Source organism: Panthera uncia (genome assembly GCF_023721935.1).
Source record: "Panthera uncia isolate 11264 chromosome B2 unlocalized genomic scaffold, Puncia_PCG_1.0 HiC_scaffold_25, whole genome shotgun sequence".
Classification (NCBI taxonomy): Eukaryota; Metazoa; Chordata; class Mammalia; order Carnivora; family Felidae; genus Panthera; species Panthera uncia.
The window spans coordinates 25,103,060-25,127,410 of record NW_026057581.1 but is presented as its reverse complement, the minus strand read 5'-3'; the positions used below and the strand labels follow the sequence as shown (position 1 = coordinate 25,127,410).

Below are 24,351 nucleotides of genomic sequence, written 5' to 3'. Positions count from 1 at the left end.
TATTTACATTTTAATATTATAAAAGTAATGTTTTATTATGATTATTATGCTAAATATCTGAAAGGTTATATTTCCATTAACTGAATCAATCAATGTCTTTTACAAAAAGATAAAAGCAATTGAGATAGATTTCCCACTTCTCTGCTTGCTTCGTTCCATAGTACAAGTACCAGCTCTGCTGCATGGGAGTTGATCTGCTCACTTCCAACTCACAGTTCATATACATGCTATTTCTGCAAATATGAACAATGCTTATGTCATTTCTCTCTTCAGGATTACCTCTAGCTTTAGTGTTGACACATGTTAGTTTTGTCACCTTGGACAACACAACCTCATGCTGCTCCAGTTTCTTCATTGATGAAATCAATGGGAGGGGGTGATCTTTAAATTCCTTCCCATCTCATAAATTCTGAGGGTATTTGGGGAGAATACATAAAAGTGGATATCAACTGTTCCCTAAAAGGTCTTTAAAATAAAGAATATTATTTAATGGGTTATTATACACTTTTAAATTAAAGAGTTAGAAAAAATAGGTGTATGAATTTCCACATACAAATAAAGAGATGTGTAAGTTAAATAAGTTAGTTAAAATGTCTCTAAAAGTACCTTTAGATATTAAATCACAATGTCAAATGCAACAAAACACCTCATGGATGTAATATTTTTCACTATTATAATGCTTGACGATGATGATGATGATGATGATGATGATGTGGCCAAACTACTCTGATTCCTTCATCTGGGAAATGATAAAAAGTTCCTCTCGACTAAGAAACACAAAATAAAATAAGCACATAAATGCCCCAGCATTTCTTCGTGGTATTTATTAGGCTTTCTTGGAATTCTAGAGAAAACAGGAGTCCAGAAACTAAAGAGCTCCTGGAGGGAGAAGGCAATGATGGAGTCTCTTTATAGGACTCCATGGTCACAGAGAAGGTAGCACAGTTATACACCATATGTGGGTGACAGCATTATTTAGGGGTCAAACATGGAAGGAGAAAGAAAAGGAGAAAACCTAAGAAAAAAATATTAATTTGTGTAGAACTGAGTAAATGTTCCAGTTTTAAACACTTAAAAAAAATGAAGACAAAGAATGGGAATAAAATGGAAGAAATAATATTGTTGACATGGACCCTGGTTTCTTTCTTACTCAGGCTAAAGGTATCCAAGGGATGAAGGCAGTCACTGCATGTGATTCATTGCTAGCAAACTAACAGTGATGAGGTAGGTTCACATAGCCAAACTTTACTTCTTCAGTTTATTCTGGAAGTAGTAGTCACTATATTGTCCAGACTGATCTAATGATCTACACATTAAGATGAGTCAACGTAAGAAAAATATCCTCATAAAAAGACTGGAACTCTTGGGGCACCTGGGTGGCTCCGTTGGTTAAGTGTCTGCCTCTTGATTTTGGCACAGGTCATGATCTCACAGTTGTAAGATCGAGCCCCACTTTGTGCTCTGCACTGTCAGTGCAGACCCTGCTTGGGATTCATTCTCTCTCTCTGTCTCTCTCAAAATAAACATTAAAAAAAAAAAAAAAAGACTGGAACTGCTAAACTAACCTCCTTCTGTAACACCAGTGGCATCCAACTGAGGGTCAAAAGTCAATGGGCCCACCATTGTGAACCAGCAGACACTTTAGCCCCACCTGCTGATACCAGACAGCAGAGAACTTTCATGGAACACACTCCTAGTGTGGGCTTTCTCCTTAAGGACATAGACTGTGGGAAGTCTCTCAGAAACCTACACCATTACTTAGCTGTAAGATATTAGACACTATTTCTACACTCATACTGAAAATGGAAAAGTCACAAACAATGAATGCTCAATATTATGTGCATTTCACTCTTTTAATCATGATGGCTACAGTTATTAAAGTCAGGAAATCAAGTCAAGTTTAATCATTTGACTTTTCTAATCTTTGGAAACTAGAAGGTAAGATATCTCTCTTTGTTCACTCTTGATCATGTAAAATATGTTTTTTTCAATATATTATTTCATATATATTGTTATTTATAATATTTAAAGGTCAGCAAATTTGTTATTTGTGAAATGACAAAGTAGTCTGCTAATATAAGAATAAAATATAATTAGCAAAATGTTTTAATTATCCAGGTGATGAATAGTAAGAATTCCTGTTACTTTATTTCTAAATTAATAAACAATGAGAACTAGAAATATTATCATTAGCTTTACAAATAGCCTTGTTTTAATGTTCTGGTTTATAGAATAATCTTAAGAGATTATAAAATCTCTTATACTGATAAACAATATATTGAAAAAGAAATTCTAATGTCCTTATTCATGAAATACTTTAAGGTAATTTAAAAATTTCTCAATATTTTCCATAGTTTAATTTATATAGTTAATAGCTTTATGACATCAGTCTTCTTAACTGATATAACTTTCAAAAACACTTAGCAACAAATGCTGAAAGATTTTTTGTACATGACACCTTCCTCAAAGAAATTTAATAGTGCTAGACAATAAACCCAGCCTTTATTTCCTAAATAGAAAATATATAAATCTGTATTTCCAGAAGAAAAGTGTCACTATAGTCACATTCACATTTGTGGCAAACTGAACACTGTATTTATGTACATATATAGAGATATGTAAAGGGAACAGAGAACTTCAAATTTGGAGAAACAACATGAGAGGAAAAAGGTTTTCAGATAGATGTCTTGTTTTTTGCAATTTATTCATAAAGCAACTACCCCTTTAATTCAAAAGAGAATAGTACATTTTTTTAGTTTAAAAAGTTGAGTGCTTACGAATAAAAGCACCTAATGAATATCTGTGGATATTGTCATATAAAACATGGTAGTTATTCCCACAGCATACAATACATACCATACATTTTCATGCCTTTATGGAATTTCAACTACTGTTCATTACTAATTTGTACTACATATTACTAAAGTGCCTCTATTTTATAAAATAAGCATACCTAAAGCATGAGCATATCAACTATCTTGCCTTAATTGAAAGAGTGACTACATGGCTGACTGAGGGAAACAGGGGCCAAGTCTTTGATTACTGGCTTCATTCTCTACATCAATGATTTCCAACTGTTAATTCGATGCCAAACACAGGTGATCCCAACTATCTTTAGAGGCATTGTGATCTTTCCATAACAAAGCAAAATAAGTACACTTAAAAAGAAAACTACAAAGTATTTGGAATAGAGAAAAGACATATAACCCCGTCAAAAATATCATGGAAAAAGTGTCAAACTCAGGAGGGAGGGCTGCTGTAATGAGCTATGCTACAGATCTTCAGTCAGTTACTAGTTTATTTTGTTCCACACCTTAGTGCTTCAATAAAGCATAACAGAACCCTAACTGACCCAAACACTTCAGAATTTTGTTAATGGATGAGTTAATTATTTATTCTCTTTGACTTCAATATTTATAAGAAATCTTTTGTGTAAGATTATCTTGCTACCTTGGGAGAAATATTAAACCCAACTGAAAGTTTCTTGATGTTGAGAAACAAATTATTCTATAGGTGGGGCCAGCAAATGTTTTCTTACAGGGCTAGACAGCAAATATTTTAGGCTTTGCAGGCCACCAGACTCTACTGTGAAAGCAGCCACAGATTAATATACAAACAAATGGACATGGCTATGCTCCAATAAAACTTTTTTTTTAATATATAAAAATAGGCTGGTGGGTTGGATTTGACCCATGAACCATTATTTGCCAAATTCTGGTCTAGAATATCTTTATATTGAAAAATTCTTCATTCATACTTTTTAAAGTTAGAAATTCCCATAGAATACTATTCCTGTAGTCAAAAGGTGCCTTGGTCATTATTCTTCATTAGAGAAAAAGCACATACCCCAAAAAGGCTGCATCAGTCTGGGCGCTACTAGTTGGGCATTTGGGATATATACCTTAGGACTAGATTGAAGTTTACCACTTCATTAAAAAAAGAGTATTGTGTACCTGGGTGGCTCAGTCAGTTTAGTGTCCAACTTAGGCTCAGATCATGGTCTCATGGTTCCTGGCTTCAGGCCCCATATCAGTCTTTGAACTGACAGCACTGAGCTTGCTTTGGATTCTGTCTCCTTTTCTCTCTGCCCCTCCCCACCTGGCACACTCTTTCTCAACAAAATAAGTAAACATTAAAAAAAAAAGTATTTTATTTGATCACTGTGATAACAGGGCAAAAGAGGACTGAGGTATAAATGCTAAACCTACGTAAGAAAACAAACTTAAAGTACTATAGCAATTATAGGCATACAGACTAAGATTATTAATTAGAAATGAATTTTATCTATTTATTAAAGTATGTCAGGGTTAATCTTTACTTCAGAATAGTTAGCCTTTGGTTACCCTTATGCATTAAATAAGTAAAAGAATATTTATTTAAAACTTTTACATAAATTCCTATTGTTCTCTAATTCAGACTGCCTAGCTTTCAACTCAGTAAAGTTTTACTAAAACATGAGATATTCATTCATTTATTCATTCATGCATTTAAAAATATGTATTGAATTTTTATTAGCACAGAGGTATTGTTTTATAAGCTGAAGATTCAAAAATAAAACACAGGAAGAAGACTTCCTTAATGGTAGATTCCAAAGAATCTCCTTGGAAAAGGTTAATAAATAAATAAAAATAATAATTGTGAGAAAATGATAATAGTATTGTAGGACTAAGTTAATATGAAAATTAATTTTCAAGTTCAAAAAATGCTTTAAGTATTAACTATTAGAAATCTTAACAAATAAGTATTATATCATTTTTACATATACCCCTATAATTCTTCATTATTTGATATTAAATGAAATAAAAAATGAAATATTGATTTTCAGGTATATAATAAAACAGAATGTGTATATTACAAGATCAAGTTTTTAACAAATATTTAACAAAAGCCCTAGATGTAGAATATTACATATAGAATAACCCTTTCTGTATGTTTAAGGATAAAGACACTTGAAATGTTTCTGAAGGAGCTTTAGTGGGCCTGAGGACAGAGCTGGGAGTCAGTGAGAGGGAATGAAAGGGAAGAAAGAAGTTATTAATTTTAAAGTAAAATTTTTTAGGGCACCTGGGTAGCTCAGTCAGTTGGGCGGCAGATTTGATTTCAGCTCAGGTCATGAATTTGAGCCCCACATTTGGCTCGACTATGCTCACAGTGTGGAGCCTGCTTCAGATCCTCTGTCTCCCTCTCTTTGCCCCTTCCCCACTCACTCACACATACTTTCTCTCTCTCAAAAATAAATAAATGTTAAAAAAAAGTAAATAAAATAAAAAAAATTTAAAGTGTTTAACACTGACAAAGACAAAAATTAGTTCTCATTATAAGATATGCAAATAGAGGATTTTTTTGAGGGGAAGTTATATTTTAATGTATCTTTTCATTCTGCAACTAAGAATGCTTTTCCCTATCCTAACCTATCCAAAACAATTGACTTTTACTTATTTATTTTGTTTTTCAGATGGAAAAGTTGAGGGGTGGAAAGCACAAAAACCCAAACAATGGGTATCAACATACTTAGGATGAAAGAGGGAGGAGGGACTATCATTTACTGAACAGATGCCTTGAGCATCCCGCACACCAAATGCTGTGAGCAAGGATAGCTACGATCTTCCTTTTCCTTTTCCCTCTACTAAGAATATCCACAACCACAAAATTAATTAAAGAAACTTTTCTGGCTGCTTTTTGTTTTCTTTTGGAGCAACAGACATGACAGATTGGGTTCTTATGCTCTAATGGCCCATCATGGGAATTTTTAACTTATGCAATTATAAAATAAAAATGTACTGATGCTAAAGATACCTTTATAAATCTATCACTTTACTCTTTCCTCATGACTTATAGGTTAATTATGTAGCTATACAGTCACATAAAATTTCACTGAAAAAGTTATAAGCATTACTAGTTGGTGGACATGAATGAAACAAATTAGGACTGGACTTCTCAATGATTCTCAAGCTAAAAGGCTAAAGGATAGTGAAATTTCATAAAACTTCCTAGAATTGTATTGTACAGGCAATTATCATTTTGTGAAGAGTATACAAGTTTTATAAAGATTTCTCATGCTTCAGCAAATCAGAAATAATGATAAGAGTACACATTTTCTTATTTAAAACCTTACATTTGCAACGGAAAAGCCAGCATGTTGCTAACAGTTTCAACAGAAACTTATGAGAAGCAAACAAGGCAATACAAACAAATATGGTTTTCTGAAAAAAAGTGATAATGATTCTAAATACAAGAACTGATTTCAAATTTATTTTAACATATACTCTAGAAGCATGGTAATTTCTGGATGTCTATTTCAATGGAATGTAAAGAAAGAATATTGACATCTAATTGACTCAAAGTAAAAAAATATATGGATTCTACAAGTTGAGTCTACACAAGTAAGAGTGACTTCCAGAAACAACCATTAGTTTACTACTTATTCCTTTCCATTCATTTTGAAACTTCCTAATATTTAGGTTAAAAATGTGCTTGTGGGGTGCCTGGGTGGCTCAGTCGGTTGAGCGGCCAGCTTCAGCTCAGGTCATGATCTCACAGCTCGTGAGTTTGAGCCCTATGTCAGGCTCTGTCCTGACAGCTCAGAGCCTGGATCCTGCTTCAGATCTGTGTCTCCCTCTCTCTCTGCCCCTAACCCACTCGCATTCTGTCTCTGTCTCTCTCAAAAGTAAATAAACATTAAAAAAAGAAAAAAAGAAAAAAAGAAAGAAAATGTGCTTGAGAAGACCTACCAATGAAAGTGGTAAAATTAGAACAGTGTTCAGTTTTCATGTTGAATAAAACACCTAGCAAACTTACTAAATAATTAAGTCTGGATTTGTATTTTTTCATTTACCACTTCTGACATTCAAAATATAGTTGATCCTTGAACAATGCAGACAGGTAAGGAATGGTAACCCTCCATGCAGTAGAAAATATGCACATAACTTTTGACTCCCCCTAAACTTAACTACCAATAGCCTACTGTTGACCAGAAGCCTTACCAATAACATAAACATTTGATTGACACATATTTTGTATGTTATACGTATTATATACTGTATTCTTACAATAAACTTAGCTAGATAGAAGAAAATATTATTAATAAAGTCATAAGAGAAAACACATTGTCAGTACTGTACTGTAAAAAATCTGTGTATAAGCAGACCTGCACAGTTCAAAACCTTGTTGTGCAAGGGTCAATTGTAGTTAAAAGCAGATGTGAAGTTTTCCCCAGTCTGCACAGTACACATACAGAATATAACATACAACTTTTTTAGTTGTTGTAAAAGTCTGAAATTCTCTTGTCCATTAACATATTTACTGACCTCTTCTAGGACTCTCGTGATTGAAGAGAATGCCATTCACCGCAAAGAGATTATATGCCTCACGGAAGTTCACCACAATCCAATAGGCATAGAGTTTTGCTGCCCCTGTTGAACAATTTTTTAAAAGGAAATAAAAGACAGTAATTATTATAAATGATGGTGTCTCCTTATAAAAGACAGTGATTTTCACTCATTTTAAATAAGCAACAACTTGCAAAAACTATAATTTATATTACATTAAGATAGAAAAAAATTTGAATGAAAGCCAAAGACAAAATAAAGGTTCCTTTGCTAGTTAATCATGTGCACAAGAAAATATTTAAGAATTTTTTACTTTTGTAATAGACACAGTTCTGTCTTCTACAATCTAACTGATTCAACTATAGTATGCAATATATCAAGTTGACCTAAGATCTTATTCCCATTTTCTTAGTTTTAAGGAATTAGAAAGTAAAAAAAAAAAAAAAAAAAAAAAAGGAATCTTAATATTCTAGATGCTTAGAAGTTTTATCACTAAAGTCTTCCATGAATACTCTTTTTAAAAAAATATATAAGATATAATAGACCTGGTTTTTTTGTTCGTTTGTTTTTAAATATCTGAACCCAGGGAAACTTCTGTTGGGAAAATAAAAAACATGAAATGAAATCTATCACTTCAGCAAATCTTACAACAGTTTAGTAAAAAAAAAAGTCATGTGGGCCTAATTTTCCTTTCTAAGTGATCTGTATGGAAGACTGAATGAACATGGATTGGTGAAGTGAAGTGGTAATTTCACCCTGGAGGCAATGGTAGCAAATACTTGTAGTTAGCAGTGTATAAAGGTATGCTTCTCAATGTCTGCTCACTTAGTCCAATCTGAGTGTTAATCTCACACTGAAATGACTTCAGATGAGAGAAAGGAACAGAATTAAAGCAGAAGCACACGCACGCCCATGCCAAAAGAACATGGCACATGTACAAGTTTATACCCATGCGTTCTCACCATACGGTGACCGAGGATAAAAAGGAGTTGTCTCCTTCTGGGGTATTTCTTGCACTTTCCCATAAAGTTCACTAGTTGAGGCTTGGTAGAACTTCACAGAGTTGATAAGGCCACAGGTCTTAACTGCATCCAGAAGCCGCAAAGTGCCAACTCCATCAACATCTGCAGTATATTCAGCCAAGTCAAAAGAAATCTGGAAATAGCAGGTGAAGACAGTGTTACATTAATGTTTAGCAGCAACATAGATGCTGACGGTGGTAAAACAAACACATTTTACAATTTCACTTACTTAGAAATGTTATGCTTATAAAAAAAATCATACAATTTCACTAAATATGGAATTCAAGAAAAAGACAGATGAACATAGGGGAAGGGAAGCAAAAATAAGATAAAAACAGACAGGAAGACAAACCATAATACACTCTTAATACAGAGAACAACCTGAGGGTTCCTGGTGGGGTGTTGGGTGGAAGAAGGGCATTTGTTGGGATGAGCACTGGGTGTCATATGTAAGAGATGAATTACTAAATTCTATTCCTGAAATCATTATTACACTATATGTTAACTAACTTGGATTTAAAATTTAAAAAAAAGAAAAAGAGGGGTGCCTGGGTGGCTCACTCAGTTGAGTGTCCAACTTTAGTACAGGTCATGATCTCATAGTGCGTGAGTTCGAGCCCCGGGTCGGGCTCTGTGCTGACAGCTCAGAGCCTGGAGCGTGCTTTGAATTCTGTGCCTCCCTCTCTCTCTGCCCCTCCCCTGTTTGTGTTCAATCTCTCTCTCTCTCTCTCTCTCAAAAATAAATACACATTAAAAATTAAAAAAATAAATAAATAAATAAAAATAAATTTAAAATCATGGAAAAATATTTTCTAATAGCAGAATAAGAGTATGAATGTGATCTATTCTAACATCAAATGACTGAAAAATATCTTAAGAAATATCTATTAATTATCCATGGTAAAGTGAAGAACACTTTAAACACACATATTACTTCCTAATTCTAGGCTGAAGTCCCTATGGCTGTGGTTCTCAAAGTGCAAACCCTTGCTCCTCAGAATCACCTGTGGTATTTCTAAAAATCCAGAATGAACCAATCTCTTGGGGGTAGAATCCTAGGAAATCCACATTTATAATGAGTCAATCCCAGTTGACTTTTATGCAGAGAAGTTTGAGAATATGTGTTTTGGACACAGTTGATTTTTTAAAAGATTGTTTTATTTTTTTAATTTTTAACTAAGATACAAGATTTTTAGCATATCACATGCATACATAATCTTTTAATTTTGAGGCACATTAAATACAGTAAGTACTAATGTATAGAATTGAATGATTTCCAAAAAGGGGTTTCAAGGAACAAATATTTTACGCTTCCTTAGGATGGTTCTTAAAAATAAATGTGACTGATATATTATTTTTCTTAAATTATTTCTAAGCACAATAAATATAAATTAACCTAATATTAAAATGTCCCCAAACAGTAATGATGAAAATCTTTGTCACTGGTTTATTTGCAGGCCAGTAACAGCTGGGCACAATACAAAGATGCTTCCCTGCTGCCTGGTGAATGACCTCAATCTTCACCTGGAAAAACCCCTCGCTGAGGTGAGTGAGGTTACTGGCCCTCATTGCTGCCAGTCCTGAGTGTCACCTGGGCACAAGCTGCAGTCTTGTGCAGTCTGTCTTTAGGGAACTTGGGCGATTGCTGACCACAGACCTGACTCTAAACGCATGTCATCTAGGCCTGTCAGTAAAATTCACATGGCAGACGTGAGATAAAACAGGAGAAGAGTAGGGGTGCCTGGGTGGCTCAGTTGGTTAAACACCCAACTACAGTTCAGGTCATAATCTCACACAGTTTGTGACTTCGAGCCCCACATCCAGCCTTGTGCTGACAGCTCAGAGACTGGAGCCTGCTTCAGATTCTGTGTCTCCCTCTCTCTCTGGCCCTCTCCTGCTTGTGTTCTTTCTCTCTCAAGAATAAATAAACCCTTAAAAAAATTTATTTTTATTTTTTTATTAATTTTTTTTACATGTTTATTTATTTTCGAGGGTCAGAGAGACAGAGTGCAAGCAGGGGCGGGGCAGAGAGGAGAGGGAGACACAGAATCTGAAGCAGGCTCCAGGCTCTGAGCTGTCAGCACAGAGCCTGACACGGGGCTCGAACTCATGAACCGTGAGATCATGACCTGAGCTGGAATCAGACGTTTAACCGACTAAGCCACCCAGGCACTGCCCCCAATTTTTTTTTAAATAGGATAAAAGTATGTTTCCTCCCAAGCTTTCATAGGCAAGAAAGCACAATTTGGGGTTACACTTTTCAAGTAACAGTTTATTACAATAAAATTTACATACCATAAAATTGACCCTGTTAAAGCTTACGACTCAGTGGTTTTTAGTATTCACAGCATTATGCACTCATCACCGCCATCTAATTCCAGAATGTGTTCATCATCCCCTAAAGAAACACCATACCCATTAGCAATCTCTTGCCCATCTTCCCTTCCCACCCCCACAGCCACTAATCTACTTCCTGAATCTATGCAGTGACCTATTCTGGATGTTTCATATATATGGAATCATAACATGTGGCCTTTTATAACTGGTTTTCACATATCATATTTCCATTTCCCTTGGACATGTACCTAGAAGTAGTGTCATTTGCATACAACATTTAACATTTTGAAGAACTGCCACATTATTTTCTAAAGTGGCTGCACCATTTCACATTCTTACCAGCACTAAATAAGGGTTCCAATTGTTCCACAGTCTACTCAACACTTATTATAGTCTGTCTTATTGATTGTAGACATCCTAGAGAGTGTGAAGTTGTATATCACTGTGGGGTTTTTTTCTTATTAAGGTATAATAGACATAAAATATTATCTTAGTTCCAGGTGTACAATAATTTGATATATGCATATGTCATGAAATGACCACAAGTCTAGTTAACATCCAACACCACACACAGTTACAAAATTTTTGATGATGACTTTTAAGATCTAGTCTCTTAGCAACTTGCAAATGATACAATACAGCATTATTAACTATAGTCATCATACTATACATCACCATGACTTATTTACTTTACAATTGCAAGTCTGTACATTTTGACCACCTTCACCCATTTCATCCACTGTCCACCACCCCACTCCCTTGTCTCTGGCAATGACCAAATTATTCTCTGTATCTATGACTGTATTTGTTTTCTCTTTTACTTTTTTTTAGATTCCACATACACATGAGATCATAAAGTAGTATCATGAGTAGTTATCTCTCTCTGTCTGGCCTTTTTCACTTATCATAATGCCTTCAAGTTTCTTGCATGTTGTCACAAATAGCAGGATGTCCTTCTTTCCTTCTTAATACAATATTCCATTGTATATATTCACCACATCTGCTTTATCCATTCAGCCATCGATGGACACTTAGGTTGCTTCCATATCTTTGCTACTGTTAATAATGCTGCAATGAACATGAGGATGTAACTACCTTTTCCAATTAGTGTTTTAATTTCCTTAGGAATTGCTGGATCATATGGTAGTTCTATTTTTAATTTTTTAAGGAAACTCCATGCTGTTTTCCACAGTGGCTACACCAATACATTCCTGTATTCCCACTAATAGTGCACAAGGGTCCCCTTTTCTCCACATCCTCACCAACACTTGCTTTCTCTTGACTTTTTGATAATAGCTATTCTAACAGGTACAATATGATATCTCATTATGGTTTTGATTTGCATTTCCCTGATGATTAATGATATTGAGCACCTTTTCATGTATGTGTTGGCCATCTGTCTTTTTTTAGAAAAATGTCTATTCAGATCTGCACATTTTTAAATCAGATTTTTTTTTTTTTTTTTTTTTGCTATTGAGTTGTTTGAAGTCTTTATTTTGGATATTAGACCCTTATCAGATATATGATTTGCAAATATTTTCTCCCATTCAGTACGTTGCCTTTCCATTCTATTGATGGTTTCTATTGCTGTGCAGAAGCTTTTCAGTTTAATGTATTCCGACTTATTTTATTTTTGCTTTAGCTGCCTTTGCTTTTGGTGTGAAATCCAAAAAATAATCACCAGTACCAATGTCAAGGACCTTACCACCTGTGTCGTTGTTGTTGTTGTTGTTGTTTTTCTCGTTATATACTTTCTGGTCTTACATTCAAGTCTTTATTTAATTTTGGTGTTTGGTGTCAGATAGTGGTCCAGTTTAATTCTTTTGTATATGGCTGCCTAGTTTTCCCAATGCTATTTATTAGGAAGACTGTCCTTTCCCCATTATATATTCTTGGTTCTTTCATCATAAATTAGTTACCATCTATGTATAGGTTTATTTTAGGGGTCTTGGTTCTGTTCAAATGATCTATGCATCTGTTGTTATGCCAATACCATATTGTTTTGGTTACAATAGCTTTATATGACAGCTCGTAATCAGGAAGTATGGTACCTCTTGAAATCAGGAAGCATCATGGTGCCTCTAGATTTGTTCTCAAGATTTTGCTTTGGTTATTAGGATTCTTTCGTGGTTCCACACAAATTTCTCACTGTGGTTTTGATTTGCATTTACCTAATGACTAATGATGTTAAGCATCTTTTCATGTGCCTATTGGTCATTTGTACATGTTATTTGCAGAGATGTCTATTCAGATCTTTTGCCCATTTTTAAGTTTGGTTATTTATCTTTTTTATTATTGAGTTATAAAAGTTCTTTATATATTCTGGACAAAAATCTCTTACCAGATACATGGATTGTAATTGTCTTTTCACTTTTTTCCCCAGCTTTATTGATATGTAACTGACATGTAACATTGTGTAAATTTAAGGTATTCAAACACTTTCACTTTCTTAATGGTATCCTATGAAACATAAAGTCCAATTTATCTAATTTTTCTTTTGTGTTTGTGCTTTGGTGTCATATCTTAGAATGCTTTGCTTAATTCAAGAGCATAAAGACTTATTTCTAGTTTTATTCCAAGAGTTTTATAGTTTTATTTCTCATGTTTAGATTTTCAATCAGTTTTGGCTAATTTTTATGTATGTGGTGAGCCAGAAGTCCAAAGTAGTTGTTTGCACATCGATGTCAAGTCCCAGCACTGTTTGCTGAAAAGGCTATTCTTTTTCCACTGAATGGTCTTGGAATTGGGTCATTTTGTTCTAAAAAAAAAAAAAAAAAAAAAAAAAAAAAAAAAAAAAAAAAAAAAAAAGCTGTGGCTCCAATTTGAGGGTATAGTTCATTGAGTGGATCTCAGAAGATGGGGATGTCAGGGCTCTTGAGCAGACCACTCAACCACTCTTCCTGGCTGTAGTTTTCTTATAGTATAGTGCCACCACTATATATTTATAGGACATTTTACAATTCAAAAGTGCTTTTGTTGGAGCTTTATAACAATTCTAGGAAAAACAGAAACCAGTTCTGAGGTTCACAGAGAATGACTTGATAAAAGTCACACTAAAAGTCAGGAACAGCAAATCTGGGTCTCCATTCCTGGAATGGTGCTCAGTGCTCAGCCTTTCTGAGACTCACTCTGTGAGGACACAATGAAAGCCTCAGACTCTGGCAAGACATAGAAATGCACATATGTGCAACTGTGTATGCATGTACATGTGTGCAGGTATACATGCAGAGTGTTGCCATGTTGTCTACAGTTTCTAACGATTCATGAAATGCAGATGAAAAAACCGTGAACCAGATGATCTTTAAGATCCTTTCTATATATCAGCCAAGCCAATACTTAAATCTTTTTTTTTACATATAAATTAATATCCAATCACATTTGGAATCTGTCTTGATGGGATCAGTCAAGTATGAAGGGCAAGACAATGTTGGATATTTTTTTCTCTTTGGCTATTTTTTTTTCATTTATATACATATTATGTAAACAGCTATATGAAAAGAAAAGCTGGCATATGAATACTCAATATTGAGCAGACATAATTCTAAACATCTTGCATATACATGTTTAATCCTAAAACAGGTAAACACTAAAACTGAGGCACAGAAGGCTGAAGGCAAGTGTTGAAGCCACATACTATACTTACAGGAAAGTTATATATATTATATAATTGTATTTTATATTCACAGTGAAGCAGAAGTCCTTGTGTGTATATATATGCTCCTATTTCTGAAACACAGGATAAGGAGATTCTGCACAACAAAAAGCTTTTCTTGTGCTAGAATATCCAATTAATCATGTCCAAAAGAATTAAAAGCAGTTAGGCTTAAGAAAGTAAATATGGCAGGGGAGTGGGAGTTATAGGGCAGGATGGTTCCGTACAGATTTTTTTAGTAAGTCCATCAAGAATTCAGCATATGTTTAATGTTCAAAATGCTAAAGAATATGATTGGCTAATAAAATCTAACTGTCCACAAGGTTTTATAATATAGAGCAACAAATTAACTGACTTTCTTTAAAAAAAAAATATCAGACTACTCCTCTGTAGCTTGATAAACCTCTCATGGTTACAAGTACGATTCTGAAATACACCGAAACATTGGGGGTCTGGAAAGTTACAGGCCAAATCTGTTCCTATGCCTGTTTTTGTAATAAAGTTTTATAGAAACACAGCCACATGCATTCATTTATGTGTTTTCTATGATTGCTTTCACACTGTAACAGCAGAGTTGAGTAGCTGAGACACAGAATATATATTCTACAAAAACGAAAATATTTACTAACTGGCTCTTTACAGAAAGAGCTTTCTGCACCCTGAACTAAATCATAGTTATATTTTGGGGCCAAGACTGAATAATTAAAAAAAATGTTTATCATTACTTCTTCCAATATTTCCTCAATATTACAGGATGAATATGGAGTATGCTTCCGATCACGAACAGAGCTGCATTTTCAGAGGCATGGAGACTCTGTTAACAGTAGGAACTTATTTTATCTAATAAGGAGAATAAAAAAATAAGACTGATAAAAAACCAAAGCCTACAAAATTAGTCCCTACCTTCCCCTTCTAAAACTTTTTTCTTCACTTGGGTTTGGAGCCCTACCTTCTTCTAATTCTCTTCTACTTCACTGACACAACTTCCTGGGCTCTTGTGCTGTCCCACCATCTCCACTCTGGCCCTGTGGCTCCTTCCCACCCACTGTGAGGTGTCTCACTCCGTCTGGGTCTCACATCAGCATCACTGTGCCTAGGACCCCAAGGGTCCATCTCTAGGCCTGCCTGGACCTGAGCTGTAGGACCACCCCCCCCCCCCCCTTTTCTCCCCATCTTTTTGACAGGCTTCATATCATCTCATGTTGAACTGGCTCAAAACAGAATTCTGGATGTTGTCGCCAAAGTTCTTCCCTTGGCCTCTCCTCTGCAAATGATACCCATTTACCTACTGCTTGAGACAAAACCTAGGTTTCATGGATGCCCTTCTTGTCCTTCAGAATTCGCAGAAATAACACCTTCCCCACTACCATCTGCAGCATCCTTATGAAAGCTGCATCACCTTCCACCAGGACTATAGCAGCACCTGAGCAGCTACTAGTTCAACCACAGTCCTCCTCCCACCCGGCCCCCAAGTGCTTCTCCATCTCATTGCCTACTCTGCTTTCTCTCACCAACGACCCTACCTCTCTGGACATTCTGCTGTCCCCAGACTAGTGCCAACTCCTGCCTACAACCTTTACACTTGTGTCCCTTCTATGTGTGTGTGTTCTTCCTTCTTTACTATCTCTCTTTTTTCTTCCCTTATCTCTGTTCAAATGTCACCCCTCAGAAAGGGCTTCTTTGCCTTCCTCTGTATCTAAAACACCCAATGCTTTGTCATCTCTATATTTACCCAGGACTCCACGCTGCTTCATTTCTTCTTCATTTTAATATATTATCTGTTTACTTGTTTATTTTCTATCTCCTTCATCAAATGTAAGCTCCTTGATGGCGAGGATTTTATCTTTTCTATTGTATCCCTCAGACTGAAACATTGCTTGGCATGGTATTTGTTGAATGAAGACAGCGTGTAAACAAATGAGGAATTTAAATGTCAAATATACAAATAACAAAATAAAAATTAAAAAAAAAAACAAAAACTAGTAGAAAATAAAACAGGCTACCAGAATGATAGAAAGGGTTGGTAATTTCACAGTACTGAAATAGGTAAAATTTCTAAGAGCAAGATGGACAAAATTCTATATAAATTTCAAAGCTTTAGTATAACAATTATTAAACAAAGGTTTAATGATTAAATACTACACTATGTAAAGAGGTATAATTCAGAGTAAAGGAGAACCATCTTAGACTATAATCAATGAAGTGGGTGTAGGAGAAATGGGTTATTGAAATGTCCAAAGATCTTGTAGTGGGATATCTTCATCTGTAACACGCTATTAGGACAGTCTCAGAGAAGAGTAGTAAAGCCTTATAGAACCAGAGAAGTATTTAAAATTAAAAGAAAATAGTTAATTCAAGTACAAATATAAAGAAAATTGCTCTTCTCAACATTCAAAGACATAAACAGATATCCTCAGTTATCCTCATTTGTATATCAGTGGTAAATCATGGCCTCACTTAAAACAAAAAGAAAATTAGAAATGGTCACCTAAAAGTCTATGTGGGATCCAGACATGAACTGAAGGTTTACAGTGCAATTCTACATAGACTGCAGATTGGAATGTAAATTCTAGGACTGTTTTAATTGTATCAGACTATTATACTGCAGGTGTGGGTTCACTGTGCTAGATTTCACATTAAATAAAGCAAATGATAATGATAATTCTACCATCTTTAAAGCCTTATTCCTCTTCAAGGTTATCATAAATTCATGTCCATTCTATAACCACACAAAAAATGAGCAGAGCTGGAAGTGGGCATTCTAACCAAATAGGATGAGAAAATTGTGTTGATGATGACAATTAAAATGTTATTTATATTAGCTTATTATAAGAGAACATGAACTATGTCCAATTAGTAGATTGGTTTCCAAAATGGCGGTGACTGCAGTCCTGCCATTTTTACCTATTAAAAATGATCACCAAAATTGAATACATGAGGTCAGAAATGTTTTTCACCTGAAACACAAAGAAAACTTTATAGAGGAATTTAAAGATACACAAAGTTATTTGTAGTAGGTGTAGCATGAGACCACTCGGCTATCCGTATACCCTTATAATGTATGTTGTTTGCAGCCTCCAAGTCCAACATGACTTGGCCTCTCCAACCTCACTCCCTATCTGCCTCCATGCCAGCCCCACTAGTCCCTCAATGCTCCCAGTAAGCCCTACCTCAGGGCCTGGGTGTTCACTCTTTCCTCCACTCAGAACATTTTGCCCCTGGATATTTGCTTGGCTGGCTCCCTTCACTTCTTTCCCTCACAAGGCCTTCCCTGACCTTGCCATTTAGAACAAACAGCTCTTTCCAACCCATCCTCTCACTGCGTCTGCAGAGAGAGGTACTCTCTCCAGAGTACCCAACACATTTGACTCTAAGTGTCTTCATTTGTTTAGCCAGCCTGTAAGCTCTCTGAGGACAGCAGGTTATTGGTGTTTTTCCCCCAGGCTTCCTACCACTTAGAAGAGTTCCTGTCACACAGAAGGTGCTCCAGAAACATTATTTGAATGAATACAGTGGCACTAAATCTGAAGTTTAGGCATGTAATTTCTCAATGACCTTATTTTACAATTAATAATGGAGTGAACTTTACATATGAAGTATATGAAATTTTAAAAATCTCAATGAATGAGCCAAAGTTTCCTGAATAAAAATGTTGCCTCAGAGAAAAGACTGGTGTGGCAAAAGAACTATATATGGAAAAAGATAACCAGAGACCAGAACTTCCTCTAACATTTGCTTTTAGAGACATAGGAGGCTCAAAATACCAGTAGGCTGGAAATGCCTAAGACCACACAAGCAGCTGCACTGTTTTACTACTCCTCAAGACTTTGAATCTACAAGTGAGAGTTATTAGCCAATGAGAACAACAATAAAACATTACTTTCCATCATGAATCAGCCTTTCTCAGCAGAAATCCAGCAAAGCTGGCATTTATTTAGCAGCTGGGACTAGAAGTAACAAGTATGGATTCTGAAGAATTGTATGTCAGTGGGCAGGAAGGGCTTCCTTGAGGGGATCTAGAGAGGGTGCACTCCTGTTTTAGAAGCACCGTCCCCAAGCAGCAGGGCAACATATCCTGATTATAGGAAATACAAAGGTGTAAAGAAACAGACCCCTATATTCCTCACTTGTCTTATGGGTACAGATCAGAAAAAAATGTGGTGGCTCCTGGGTGACTCAGTCAGTTGAGCATCTGACTATTGATTTTGGCTCAGGTCATGATCCCAGGGCTGTGGGACCGAGCCCTGTGTCAGGATTTGTGCTGGGCATGGAGCCTGGTTGAGAAGATTCTCTCTCTCTCTCTCTCTCTCTCTCTCTCTCACCCTCTTCCTCTCTCCCCCACTTGTATTCTAAGAAAAAGAAAAAAAAAGAAGAAAAAGAAAAACAAAAAGTAAGAGGTGCGAAGAGGTTACAAAATGAATGCAATAGGAATTAAGACAGGCATGGTTGAAATGTTTGTAACAAGGTAGGGATATAGACTTAAAGGAGCAGAGATGACAAGGACAAATCAAAAAGGGCTCAGCGAAGAGATGGCCTACATAAGCAAATGTAGATGGAGGGGTATGAAGCAATCTAATGGATGGGCCAGCATGAGCAAAAGGAGGGAAAATGCACTGGCCATGTTTGGGAAACAAGAAGCCTCCAGTTTAGACGGAGAAAGGACAAGAAGCAGAAGGAACTAATTTTGTAAACACCAGTAGAAGTCATTCTGGGAAAGGTCTTATATGCCAGCCTGTAGTTTGTTTAGCAGGTACTGAGGAGGAACAATGGTTCTAGAACTGAGGAGCAGCATCATTTCAACAAGGGCTTCTCGCTGTGCACTACAGTCCAAGATGCATCTCTTTTTGCCCCCAGCCCAGCCAAGGCCCAGATCAGAAACATTTATTACTCACATTTATAAACCTGGTTTTATATGATTTTTCCTTATTCACTGCACTTGTATTTTTGTTCAAAACCTTTTATAACTACAAATTGGAACACCAAATAATCATAAGGGCATTACTTCATTGAAGTGATACACTCCTGCCAGACTGAACAAATGTGATATCTTTATTTACCTTTATATGTCCAACATAAATTAATATGTAGTTTCCAATAAGTTTTTGAAATCCTCGAAGTAGACTAAGGACTCTCAGAGGTAATCAGAACTTTCATTATACAGAACAAGGTAACAGTCCCCAGATGCACTGTGCTCCAAAAAAACTCTGATAGAGTCAAGGCAGCACCACACTGCTTTTGTCTCTGTCTACTCCCCACACTGTGGGGACCAGGCTTTTCCATGTGTCATTCCTATTGCTTACTAGCCAAGTTAGATTTGTTGAATGAATGAATGAATGAATGACTAACATAAACTTTTTTCACACCATATTTTTACCATCAAGACAAATTGAAACTTTTTCTAATCAGAGTAGAAAAGATATATGGTATTCTACTCATAGAGTTTTCTAACGTTTTTGCCTTCTTGAAGAGCACAGTTCCTGCTGTGGAAGGTCAACCACACTGCAATACCTTATAAAATCTTATTACTCTTCCCATTTACTAACACCAAAAGGAAGCTCAGCTGTCCCAGGACAGCTTCAGTTTGAATTCCTTCAGTTTGAAAATCTTCATCTCTGACATGAGTTTTTGTCCCCCACTTCAGCAATAACACCTTGGTCACAATTCTTTGCCACATTCTGTATCTCCAAGAATCTCTGGCCCCATTCTTTAAAACCTTTCTTGATTTCTCATTTAAGAGAGACCACAAGTTGAAAAAAAGAAAACAATTAAACTATGTCTCTAGGTTTTGTAGAAAATCTTAATTTAAAAATACTTTGTGACTCCGATTATCACAAATCAGCTATAGCAGACATCTTTGTTTTCCAGTTTACAGAGTTGTATCAGCTGGTGATAAACATAGAAAAACCTGTAATGATTTTTGTATGAAAAAACAATACCAGAAGTAACTATCCAATTTTTCAAGAGCAAAAGTTACAAAGATTCTCTACAAATAAGCAGAAATACAAGCTTACTACATGAAAGTAATTACATTGGAATACTAAACCAAGGTCCACAAGGTCCATGGATAGAATTCAAGGAGGCATGTAGATCTGGATAAGAAAAATATACACTTTCATTTCTAGCAAATTCTATCTGAAATTGACAATTTCTTTCAATTTTGAATATAAGCAAAAATCCTTGGTAATAATAGCACCACATGTGACTTTTTCACCAATGGATATTCAAGACATTTTTATACCACAGCATAGTTGCTACAAAGGTCTTAAAGTATCACTTGTGCCCATCACTGCTTTAAAGTCACAGTGGTGACTTCACATCTCGCCATATAATGTATCACATCACATTATTACATCACAAGCCTGGCTTTTAATAATTATAATATTAGCATATGAATATAATTTGTTTCCTTTGTAACCCTAACTGTTTTGCTTTATGCTTTTCAAAAACATTACTCTGAGAATATGTATAGGCTTCACCAGACTACTTGAAGGAGTCATGGCATAGGAAAGAATGTCTGCTGTATATTGAGTGGTAGTGACAGAGTATCAATACTTTAGAATGTGGTTAAAGAAGAAAAATTCCTCTAAAAGAGATCCTACCTTAGGCCACAAAACAAACTTAACAAATTTAAGAAGATTAAAATCATATCGAACACCTTTCTGACCACAAAGGAATGAAACTACAAATTACACGAAGAAAACTGGAAAATTCACAAATATGTGGCAAATCAACAACATGCTACTGAAGTAGCATGGGTAAAAGGAGAAATCAAAAGAAAAAAAAATACCCTGAGAGAAACAAAATGGAAATGTAACATAACAAAATGTATGGGATGCAGAAAAAGCAGTTCTAAAAGGCTTATGAGTTCATAGTGATAAATGCCTTTCTGAAGAAACATGAAAAGTTTCAAATAAGCAACCTAACTTCAGACCTTAAGGAACTAGAAAAAGAAGAACAAAAACAAAGCTAGTAGAAGAAAGGAAATAACAAAGATTAGAGCAGAAATAAATGAAATAGAGACTAAAAAGACAAGAAGATGATATTAAAGATCAATGAAACTGAGGGCTGCTTCTTTGTTAAAGATAAATTGACAAACCTTTAACTTGAGTCACCAAGAAAAAAAAGAGAGGGTGCTCAAATAAAATGGGAAATGAAAGAGATGTTATAATTGAAACCTACAGAAAAGAAAAAGAATCATAAGAGACTACTATGACCAATTAAGCCCCAACAAACTAGACAACTTAGAAGAAATGAATAAATTCCTAGAAACATACAACCCATCAAGACTAAATCATGATGAAACAGAAAATCTGAGTAGACCAATATAAAAAGGAGATTGAATCGGTAATCAAAGACTCTTAAAAAAAAACAAAAGTCCAATACCAGATGGCTTCACTGGTTATTTTGGCCAAACATTCAAAGAATACCAATACCTCTCAAACACTTCCAAAAAACAGAAGCAGGGAAACCTTTTTCAAATACATTTTACAAAGTCAGCACTATCTTGATACCAAAACCAGACAATGATGCCACCAAAATAAATAAATAAAATAAAGGATAATATCCCTGGTGAACACTGATGTAAATAAATCAATAATTATTGGCAAACTGAATTAGCAAACTGAATTTTAATGATCATTAAAAATATCATACACCATGAGCAAGTGGGATTTGTTCCAAAGATGCCAGAATGGTTCAACACCTGTATATCAGTCAATGTGACACATCAAACTAACAATATGCAGGATAAAAATGTATGATCATCTCAAAAGATGAAGAAAAAGCAATTGACCAAATTCAGTACCCATTTATGATAAATACTGAACAAAGCAGGTAAAGAGGAAACATACTTCAACAAAATAAAGGCCATATATGACAAGCCCACAGCTAAAATCATACTCAATGGTGACAGGCTGAAACTGTTTCCTCTGATATCAGGAATAACACAAGGATGCCCATTCTCCCCACTTTTATACAGCATAGTATTGCAAGTCCTAGCCTGAGCATTTAGGCAAGGAAAAGAAATAAAAATTATCCACATTGGGAAGGAAAAAGTAAAACTATCATTATTTGCAGATGACATACTATATGTAGAAAACCCTAAAGACTCCATCAAAAAGCTGTTAGAATGAGTAAACAAATTCAGTAACAATGGAGGATACAAAATCAATACACAAAAATCCATTGTTTATTTATATTAATGACAAACTATCAGAAAGAGTAATTTAAAAAACAATGCCATTTACAATTGCATCAAAAAGAAGAAAAGAACTAAAATTAATTTTAACCAAGGAGGTGAAAGACCTATATATTGAAAACTACAAGGCATCAGATGAAAGAAACTGAAGAAGACACAAATGTAGAGATTACCATGGTCATGGATTGAAAGAACTAATATTGTTAAAATGTTCATACTACACAAAACAATATACAGATCTAATATAATCCCTATGAAAATTACACTGTCATTTTTCACATAAATAAAACAAACAATCCTAAAATCTGTACAGGACCACAAAAGACCCTTAATTGTCAAAGCAATATTGAGAAAGGACAAAACTGGAGGCATTATGCTTCCTGATTTCAAGCTATATTACAAAGCTATAGTAATCAGAACAGTATGGTGTTGGCATAAGAACACACACAGTTCACTGAAACAGAATAGAGACCCCTGAAGTAAATCAATACACATATGGTAGACTGACATGTGATAAAGAATTCAAGAATACACAATGGGGAAAGGACAGTCTCCCCAACAAATGGTATTGGGAAAAATGGACAGCCATATGCAAAAGCATTAAAATGGACCACTATCTTATACCAAACACAAAAGTTAACTCAAAATGGATTAAAGATTTGAACATAAGACCTGAAACCATAAATTCCTAGAAGAAAACACAGGTTGTTAGGGTCCTTGACATTGGTGTTGGTGATTATTTTTTGGACTTCACACCGAAAGCAAAAGAAACAAATGCAAAAATAAAACAAGTGATTGTTGGGATGAGCACTGGGTGTTGTATGGAAGCCAATTTGACAATAAATTATATTTAAAAAATAAAAATAAATAAAACAAGTGGGACTACATTAAACTGAAAAGCTTCTGCACAGCAAAGGAAACCATCAACAAAACAGAAAGGCAACCTACTGTATGGGAGAAAATATTTGAAAATTATATATCTGATATGGGGCTGATACCCAAAATACATAAAGAATTCATACAACTCAATAGGAAAAAAAAATCTGATTTAAAAATGTGCAGAAGATCTGAATAGACATTTTCCAAAGAAGACATACAGATAGCCAACAGGTACACGAAAAGGTCTCCTCAAAATTATTAATCATCAGGGAAATGCAAATCAAAGCCATAATGAGGTATCACCTCACACTGGTTAGAATAGCGATTATCAAAACATCAAGAGAGAAAAGAGGACCCTTGTGCACTGTTGGTGGAAATACAGAATGCATTGTTGCAGCCACTAATGGAAAACAGTGTGGAGGTTTCTCAAAAAAAATTAAACATAGAATGGGGCACCCAGGTGGCTCAATCCGTTGGGTGCCCGACTTCAGCTCAAGTTATAATCTCATGGTTCGTGGGTTCAAGCCTGCACTGGGCTCTCTGCTGACAGCTCATAGCCTGGAGCCTGCTTTGGATTCTGTGTCTCCCTTTGTCTCAATGTCCCTCCCCTGCTTGCACTCTATCTCTCTCTCTCAAAAAAAAAATAAATAAATAAATAAAAATAAAAATAAGCATTAAAAAGTAATTTAAAAAATTAAAAATAGAACTACCATACGATCCAGCAATTCCACCTGGGTATTTATCCGAAGAAAACAAAAACACAAATTCAAAAATATATATGCACCCCCATGTCACTGCAGCATTACTTACAATAACCAAGAATGGAAATAACCTAAGTACACATCAATGACTAAATAGAAATTATGGTACACACACACACACGCACACACACACTGGATTATTCAGCCATAAAAAAGAATGCAATCTTGCCGTTTG

At 35.2% G+C, this 24,351-nt stretch overlaps 1 protein-coding gene across 1 annotated transcript in view; it reads right to left on the bottom strand.

The window, feature by feature from the left end:
- The window catches only part of GMDS (GDP-mannose 4,6-dehydratase), a 628,119-nt gene that overhangs the window by 329,160 nt on the left and 274,608 nt on the right, over nt 1-24,351 (bottom strand). The window contains exons 5-6 of the mRNA XM_049654927.1: nt 8,291-8,483; nt 7,308-7,412 (exon numbers count right to left, since the gene is read on the bottom strand). Of these exons, the coding sequence (XP_049510884.1) occupies nt 7,308-7,412; nt 8,291-8,483 (298 nt within the window). The remainder of the gene's footprint in view (nt 1-7,307; nt 7,413-8,290; nt 8,484-24,351) is intronic.